This window comes from Diplotaxodon limnothrissa, linkage group LG2 (assembly GCF_057381915.1).
Source record: "Diplotaxodon limnothrissa isolate DT_005_m linkage group LG2, D_limnothrissa_male_GT1.1, whole genome shotgun sequence".
NCBI classification, from domain to species: domain Eukaryota; kingdom Metazoa; phylum Chordata; class Actinopteri; order Cichliformes; family Cichlidae; genus Diplotaxodon; species Diplotaxodon limnothrissa.
Genome location: NC_140597.1, coordinates 3,864,678 through 3,873,604, shown reverse-complemented (window position 1 = coordinate 3,873,604; position 8,927 = coordinate 3,864,678). Strand labels below are relative to the sequence as shown.

At 36.8% G+C, this 8,927-nt stretch overlaps 1 protein-coding gene across 1 annotated transcript; it reads left to right on the top strand.

The window, feature by feature from the left end:
• Positions 1-5,754: 5,754 nt before the first annotated feature.
• On the top strand, positions 5,755-8,927 carry LOC146638084 (uncharacterized). Its single transcript, XM_085374553.1, has 5 exons — positions 5,755-5,797; positions 5,902-6,231; positions 6,394-6,750; positions 6,964-7,083; positions 8,917-8,927. The coding sequence occupies exons 1-5, from the start codon at positions 5,755-5,757 to the stop codon at positions 8,925-8,927; spliced, it is 861 nt and encodes a 286-aa protein (XP_085230679.1).

The window sequence follows — 8,927 nt, the reverse complement described above, 5'->3', positions numbered from 1 at the left end:
TTGGCAAAGTAAATCCATTGGGTATCCTTGTTGGTCTTCAGACAACAATTCTGATGGCTAAAGAACCAAATGGGACAGGCAGAAAAAAAAAAAAAAAAAAAATTATTATTTGTTCTTACTATGTGTCCTGCCTAATGATCTTAGACTTAAACTTAGTATTTAATTCTAACTCTGAGGTCAACAATCATTTGAAAGTAACACACTTCCATTACTAATACTTGTATCACGTCATATAGCTCATCATTTTTAGGAGCAACACACAACACTTACATCTATTTGCATTAGTTACTGTCTTTAGTAAGCTAAATAAAGCTGACGGCAGCTAATACTGCTTTCATTAAGCCCTGTTACAGTTTTTAACAGTGCTAAAGTAACAACTGTAATCTGTAACACTTTAAAATAGCCAACAAAATGCTTTAAAAAGATGAGTCCCAGAGACCACCTCTGTAGTTTTAGTTTATACATAATGGTCTCACTTGTTTTTATTACTTTTTATGTATGTTTTAGATTAATGTACACCATCTGGTAATTATATGAATATATAGAAAGTGAAATTCACAGTGATTGGCTAAAACACGGAAAATGTCCTGTGCATCTAAGAGACGAATGTCAAGTGCATACACTGCAGCTGATAGCCATACTTTTCTGCAAAGTATTAGGTAATCTTATCCTGATTAAACTTCACTAATTGATGTGTTTATCTGCATTTGGAACTGTTGATCCATGGATTAGGGGTTTTAATATAAACATGGAGTTACTGAGGAGATTTAACTTAAAGTGGACATGAAACACTTCATTTATAAAGGCTAATTTACAACATGAGCCCTTCTCTCATAAACTGACATAGATACTCAGTGTAGCTGGAGTTAAGAAATTAGTGCTTAGAGTTAAAGTTTTTAAAACGTATTTAGGGCCAGCTTGTGCCAGTACAGAACGTGACATCATCAGGTTGGTTGGTTGCGGTCCATAGACTTACATCAGTTTATGTTAGCTAACTAGTTATAGAATCAGACCGAAGACTAAAACTAAAAATCCGACTAAGGGGGTCACTTTTGTCTACACTTGGCTTTAACTGTGAGGGTTGTTTTTTTTTAAATCAAGGATATACTGTTCACTTTCATGGTCTCTGTAGCTGGCTTTGGTTGGTCAGAAACTGTTTTTTCCTTGTGGGGCCAGTTGTACAACAAACAGCTGATGTAACAAACAGCACATTGTACATCCCAACTCAGATACGTTTGTTATAGTTTTGGACAGACTGTAGACACATCTCTGTTTCTGTTGCCTTCTGATACTATTGTGGTAAATTATATTTGGATGGGATTCCAATTGAATTGACTTGAATTGAAAGACATAAAGAACAGATGACCTCTAATTTTCTGCTTCTAATTTCGAATTAAACTGAGGTTATTGTACTCATCCCTAAAAATCTTGTCTAACCAGATACTTAATCAGGATGGCATTACCTTTACCTCCAGTGATACTGTGAGGAATCCTGAAGTTCTTTTTGACAAGGATATGTCCAAGATATGTGCATATTAAACAAATACAGAGGACTGCTTTCCTGCATTTTTGCAATAGCTTCAAAATTAGAAACATCTTTTCCCAGAGTGATGCTGAAAAACTAGTTCCTGTATTTATTTACTTTTAACCTGGACTGTTGTAATGTATTATCATCAGGCTGAAGCGACTGGTCCTAAAAACTCCCTGAAGAGCCTTCAGTTGATCAAAAGTGTTACAGCAAGAGTAAGGCAAGGCAAGGCAAGTTTATTTGTATAGCACAATTCAACAACAAGGTGATTCAAAGTGCTTTACAGAGACATTAGAAACAAGAACAAATAAAAAGCATGATTTAAAATTGAATAAAACAAGCAAATAAACTAACTAACTAATTAACAAACAAACAAACAAACAAACAACAGTATATAAAATCAAAACAGATAAAATCAGAACAGTAGATAAAATCAGTAGTTAAATGTAAGTTTTGAAATTTAAGCTTAAGTACTGGCATATTTCTCTTCATAGGCTCCCTGTTAAATCTAGACTCACATTTAAAATAGTTCTATTCACATACAAGTTCTTGAATAGTCAGTTACCATCTTATCCTGTGTCTAGTATCTAGTACCCGATTCATGCCTTGCCATGCCAAGACTTCAGTGTTTTGTATTTTAGTTTGTAGTTCTCAGCAATACAGCTGCTTAAGTTCACGTTATCTCTCCAGAGTCCTGCACTTTGGTCCTCATCCTGCCTGCCACACAGTCAGACCTTGACAATTAAAAGTAGAATGGGAAGCAGAGCCTTCAGCTTTCAGGCCCCTCTGCTGTGTAACCTGTCACACATCCACTCTACTTTCAAGATTAGGCTTTAAATTTCTTTTTTGATAAAGCTCATAGTCAGGACTGGATCAGGTGACCCTGAATCCTTCCTTAGTTAGGCTGTTATTTCTTAGGCTGCTAGACGCTTACCATGATCCACTTAGTGTTTTTTCACTTTCATCTTTTTCACTTACTATGTGTTTATAGACTACTTTGAATTTAATGATTAGTTATTATTAATTTGACATTTGTGGTGCATGGCACACTGGTTAGGTTGCTTGCTCTGCAGCGAGACAACTAGCTGAACTGCACAGAGAGTCCCAAGTGTGGAAAACTAATCAAAGCAATTAAAGAATGAAATCCAGAGCAGAACAACCGAATCAAACATTTTTCAAGCCTGAACAGAAGAGGTGAAGGGCTGAATAGTGAGGGGGAGCAGGTGCCCTGGTGTCAAAGTTCAGACCTGAAGTGTGTAGTTACTTTACTTTAGCCAGGTATAGTGTAAGAACAATGGTTATAGACGGGTACAAAGCATGTCTAACCTCCATAACAGGAGTTCAAATTTCATTAATAAGTATTTAATGAAATGCAAAAGCGGTAAGACTGTCATTGTAGCGTTTGGGTATCATTGTATCAAGACCATATGGTATCAAATTACACCTGTTTAAATATAAATTCCTTTGATTTATCATAGTTGCTAACTCCGGGTCCGATAACAGGCACCACACCTGCAGTAGATGTGCTCGGTGTGAGGTCTCGCAGCAAGCTATCAAATACGGAGCTTTTTTCGGCTTTTAAAAAAAACGCTATACGTCGCCAGGTGTTTCATCAGATTCGAGGCGTTACCTCCTTTGACAGTATCACAGTATCAGCTTAAAGCACTTGTTGCAGGCTGCTGAGTTTCCATCTTTTGCTGTGAAGTACAGCCAGACTTTTGACCGCTTCGCCTTGGGCATTTTTAATCTGTAGCTCTGCTCTAAAAGAACGTACGTACCTGGGCCCGCCTATCCTCGGAAACGTAAAATGATTGGCTAGAATTCAAAGTGTATCACAGCTCAGGAAAAAAAAGCACCGAAATAAAGCACCGAAATGTGCGCTGCTTTTCGGTCTGGTTACTACCGTTTATGTCAGAACCGGTGCCATCATGGCACCTGATACCGGTACCCATCCCTACTATTAGCTCATGGAATATTACCAGAATAATTAAAATCCTCCTCCGGTCTTCTATTTTATGTTAGATCTATTTGAGTTTTCACAGTGTGAAATTTAATACAGAGAAGCAATTGTGGCAGTTGGGCTAACACCCAGGTCTTAGTGTGTCTTTTCTGTTTTTTTTTTCTTGTGGTGGTGGGGGGGTGTTTGTTTGTTTTTTAGCAAATCCAATAAATCAATTATGTGTTTGGCATCAAGGGCCAGGGGGGTTGGGGGGCATGTAGCACTCTCACAGTGAGCCAATCTTGCAAGAGAGAAAATTCAAGTTCTATCATTCCCAAGGGCATAGTAGCGTCATGGCTTGAAAGGAAGGCTACGCAGAGAAGAATTGAGGCTAGAATTTTCCGTTCTTGCAGCCAACCCAGTAATTTTGTTTCCACCTATCTGGGGGCACCAAAAAAAGAAGTATTTCTCCCAGTAAGAGTGGACTACTGGTAGGTGGTTCTAGGGATCAGTTATTATTCTGCTCGCTAGTACCATTTGTCTGAACCAGGACTCCCTTTGCAAGTGCTCACTGACTCTTGCGGTGAGCAAAATCTTCTTGATGAAAACCGATTTCAACAGCTTGGAATCCCCACTATGCTCCAAGCCTCTGACCACCCCACTTTTACACTCAGCTTCAACACTCACACAGAGTCTGTTCACCTAGTCATCTACGGCAGTGGCTCTGAGTTGTTGAAGTTTGTTGTATTCACTGCTCCCATATCCCTTTGGATTTGGGGAATCCCCTGGTTATAAAAACATAACCCACTTATTAACAGAATGTAAGAGAGACCAAATGAATGCTGAAGCTTATTTTGCACAACTATCACCTCAAACTCAACTGATTTATGTATTGTTCCCATGTGGCCATGTGAGCCATATTAACCATAAGAGATCTTCTTCCTGGTGCTTCTCTTCCCTTCTGTTGCCTTTACAATTTCCCCCAAACAAGTGAATTAGTTGTGTGACCTCATTCAACTCATTTTAAGTCTATGTCTAACAAAGCATTTATAAATGACACTGAGAGGTGAACAGGACCTCAAGATGCAAACAACTCTCAGCTGTTTTCACAACAAAAAAACAACAACAAACAAAAACAAACAAAACAACAAACAGCCAGAGCATAAAGCGATAGAGTGTAAACACTACATAGTATCCATCATATTAAACTGTAAAGCAAAATGTCTTTTCAATATTTGAGCATTTGAATTTCTTTCGTACAAGTAACTCAGATGAAATGAACAAAGTCATGGATGGTCTCCTTCACCAGCACAATGCAAACTGTGTGCAGCTCCTCAGAGTAAGGAGGTGATCAGGTTGGTGACCATGTTGTTCCTATCTCCTTCATAATGGAGAACCAAAGCAAAAATGAAAACCACAGGCTGTATAAAGCAGAGATGTTACTGCATTAAATCAAGAAATGCCAAGATTCAGTGGCCATTATGAATATAAACGCAACTTTTATCATAAAATCGGAGCACGAAATCCACACATATGTTATATTTAGTAGTGGCTATTGAATTTATTTATTTGATGCAGTAACATCTCTGTTTTATATAAAATTAAGAACCATGAAAATGCCATTTGCTTTGGGATTCTTCTGAGCGAAAGAGATAGCAAGCCACCCCTGAACCTGATCACCTCCATACCCTGAAGTGATCTGAGTTTTTACTGTGCAGATAAGCAGACCACGCCCTGTTCTTTCCTTATTTAGCCGAATTCAGCTGTGTGAAAGCAGAGCACAAAATACCTTAACTTCTTCCTTTAATCCAGGTGCACTTTGGAGCCTGACTTGATTCTCTAACTCCTGACTAAAGCTGATACACATCACCTAAGTGTCAGCTACATGAAAACTAATATGCTAATGAGTAAAAATAAATTACTATAACACTTAATGTGAAACATTAACTAACATCATCACCAAGGCCATAATACACTTTCCTGTTTTGATTTCCTGAGGAAACTGTTGTAAACATAGTATGTGTGTACTGTAAACAGCCCACTGTAAGAAAACCAAAATGAGAGTCAAACATAAATTAACATAAATGTGTTGCTGGTGTTGTTTCATGTGTTTAAGCTTTGGGTATGGCATATTTCCATTGTGGTAGTGCAGTGAAACAACACTACAGTGAGAAGCCAATAAGATTGCTCTAAAAATTGTTCCCTCCCATTTGATACGGTTAAATGTAGACAAATCCTTTCATAATGCAGCTTCAAACGTCTGCTGTGTCAAGAGGAAAAAAACAAAATGCTGACAATTCTTTATATACTGCTCCTGATCAAAACTGGGCGTAAGTACAGAATTCTTAATCACTGAATCACTGTGGTGTATTAATCTAAAAGATTATATGAATATATCACTGTTGGTAACCATGATTCTGCTTTTAATTTTCAGGATGCTCAGATCATCAGATCTTTGACACCAAAAATGTTGCTGTTGAGGAAAATGTGACTCTGAATTGTTTCCGGGATCGTCTTTGGCATTCAACAAACTTATTCTGGATCAGACTTGTTTCTCAGAGCTTTCCTGAAATTGTAGGATCAACAATGTCTTATGATTCTCCGATTATTGAAAACATTCATCACATTACAACAAAACAAGAGCCTGGAACTTTTGTTCTGCATATCAACGGAGCACAGTTAAGCGATACAGCTGTTTATTACTGCATCAAAGTAAGACAGCGCAAGATGACATTTTTGAAAGGAACTTTTCTTCAAGTCAAAGGTAAGTGAAACAGAAACAGCAACACTAATGAGTCAACCACAGCAAAATTATTTACCGTTTTTATGTGTTTATTTGCGTAATTCCTGAAGACACACTATTTCAATATAATTGAAATTTTTATTTAACTGAATATAATGAAACATATTTATTTTTATTTCATAGGACCTGACCCAGGCATCACTGGTGTCACTCAAGACTCTTTGTCTAATCCAGTCCATCCAGGAGACCCAGTAACTCTGCAGTGTTCAGTCCTCTCTAATTCTGAGAACAGAACATGTACAGAAGATCACAGTGTGTACTGGTACAGAACCAAACCAGATGAGTCTCATCCAAGTTTAATGTACAGTCAAGGAAACAATAGTTATGACTGTGAGCGGAGTCCTGAGGCTGCCTCCCAACAGAAATGTGTCTACAGCTTCTCCAGGAACGTCAGCTCGTCTGATACAGGAACTTATTACTGTGCTGTGGCCACATGTGGAGAGATACTGTTTGGAAATGGAACAAAACTGAATATCGAAGGTAAGTGTTTTCGTATTAAAATAAAAAATAAAAATATATAAATGTTTATATTTTATTTAGTTTTGACTACAATGGATTTAGATGAAGTACATCGGCACATAATAATTGATGAATCTATGTATATAGATTATAAATATTATTACATTTCAGTTTCATTATTTTATTATTTCATTATTTCACCTTTAATAAGAGCTTTTTCCAATATAGTTCCAGTTGTCCGTCATTGGGATTTGACCAACACAGTTCTCATTCTGCTATGTGTTGCTCTCAGCATAAGCCTGATTGTCATAGCCTTCCTCATTTATACCATCAAAGAAAAACACAAAACCTCGGGTAAGAAGAGTTACTTCTATATCGATTTCTTGAATAGTATTTGGTTAGGTCATACTCATTTACAACTGATTTGTAAAGTAAAATACAGTGAAACATTTGCTTCTGATCACTTTTTCACATTGTCTTAATCCAGCTGCTGTTTCTCTACAAACAAATACAGAATCAACTAGGACAGAACATCAAATTCATAAAGTAAGAAATTTTGCAATTAAATGCCTGATGGAAAAATAAAACCAGCAGTTTTTAATGATAGTCTACAGATGTGCATTTCAGTTGATACATTTTGATGCATTTCTCAGAGACACGAGGACTCATTGACTTATGCTGCACCAACCTTTATCAAGAGAAACACTCGCAAAGCAGAGAGAAGGAACACGAGAGCAAAAGAGACAATGTGTATTTACTCTGATGTCAGAGCTTTTGAGTGTGGAAAAAGTGAAGCTTAAGCAAAGCTTGTATTTCATCTCCCTTTCATCTTCACTTTGGACTGATATTTAATATTGCCATGCCCAGATTTCATCCACTGAGTCTGGATATTAAAAGCAGAAGAGAAAAACATTCAAATGATGAATATGTGAAAATAAGTCCAGTAAGTCATCAAACACAAAATGTGCTTTGGAACAACTACAACACATCAAATCTTTGTATTTTTTAATTCATGTCCCATTTTCTTCACTTTTTTTGTTTTGCTTTGTGACAACTGTAACAGAGATACAAAACACTGCACAGAAAGTTCTAATGTACCATTTTGTTGTGTGAGCACTTTGTATCTTTCAGCTGTTTATGTCAGGTGCTCAGAAAACAACTATGTTGCACCTGTTTGGACCTGTTTGGTTTGTTAGTTTTTCTCTGTCACCCTGCATGAAATGCTTTTTATGTATGCTCTGTAGGATCTTGCAGAAGCTTTATTAAAACACTCAAATGATATCTGAAGCTTGGTTTCTCAGATTTCCACCACAGATTGTAATTAATTTGTATATATGAGAAGTAACTTTACATTAATAAATACATATAACACCCACAGCTTTCCTGTTGCAAAGTAATGCTAGTGTGATGCTAGTCTGTTAATGTGCAACACAAGAGCTCTGAAAATGGATTTAATTAAATACATCCAACATAAAATGTAAGTAAAACACAAAATTCTGTTTTAACTTTGATAGTACAACATTTAAATGAGTCATTTTCATCTATTCTCTTACGATTGAACCATTACTCTGTATACTAAGGCAATATAAATATTCCCTTTAAAATCACACACACATTTTTCTTTCTTTATTCAGCTGAGTTCACCTGTTTAAAAACAGCACAAAACAACTTATCTTATTTAATTCAGGTGCACTTTGGAACTGAGCCTGACTTGATTTTCTGATTTGTCTGACTAAAGCTAGCTAACTGACTTCAATAAGCTGACAACTAACCAGAGTTGAACCGCAGGAGGGAGCTAAAAAAAAGTGCAAACTCTTGAACATCCCACAGGCATTCCCATTCATTATTGAGTGATCCCTTGTGACAAGGGAGCAAAGCTTTCATCAGTTAAATATACATACTGTTTGTGATCTTTACACTTGTTTGTGAAGCTCTGTGAAACACTCGCTATTGTTTTGTGATTACGTTATTCGTGTTCTACTTTAAATGAAGATGTTTCAGTATATTTAAATTAAAGTCATCTGTGACACCAGCTGCTCAGTCTGTCTTCCTCTGTCTTAAACCCTATTACATATTTAGACTCTGGTCAAACATCTTCTCTGTATTAGGCAAATTATATTTGTATAACCCAGAATCTTTCTGTGTCACTTTGTGCTTTGTCTGTTTCTTTTTCTATTGTGACAACAGCTGACTGTTAG

What these genes read in the sequence shown, in the direction of transcription:
- LOC146638084 (XM_085374553.1), top strand. Translation starts at nt 5,755, where the DNA reads ATGCTGACAATTCTTTATATACTGCTCCTGATCAAAACTGGGC. An exon ending in AACTTTTCTTCAAGTCAAAG is followed by an intron (nt 6,232 to 6,393) that starts GTAAGTGAAACA and finishes TTTATTTCATAG; the next exon opens with GACCTGACCCAGGCATCACT. An exon ending in AACAAAACTGAATATCGAAG is followed by an intron (nt 6,751 to 6,963) that starts GTAAGTGTTTTC and finishes ATATAGTTCCAG; the next exon opens with TTGTCCGTCATTGGGATTTG.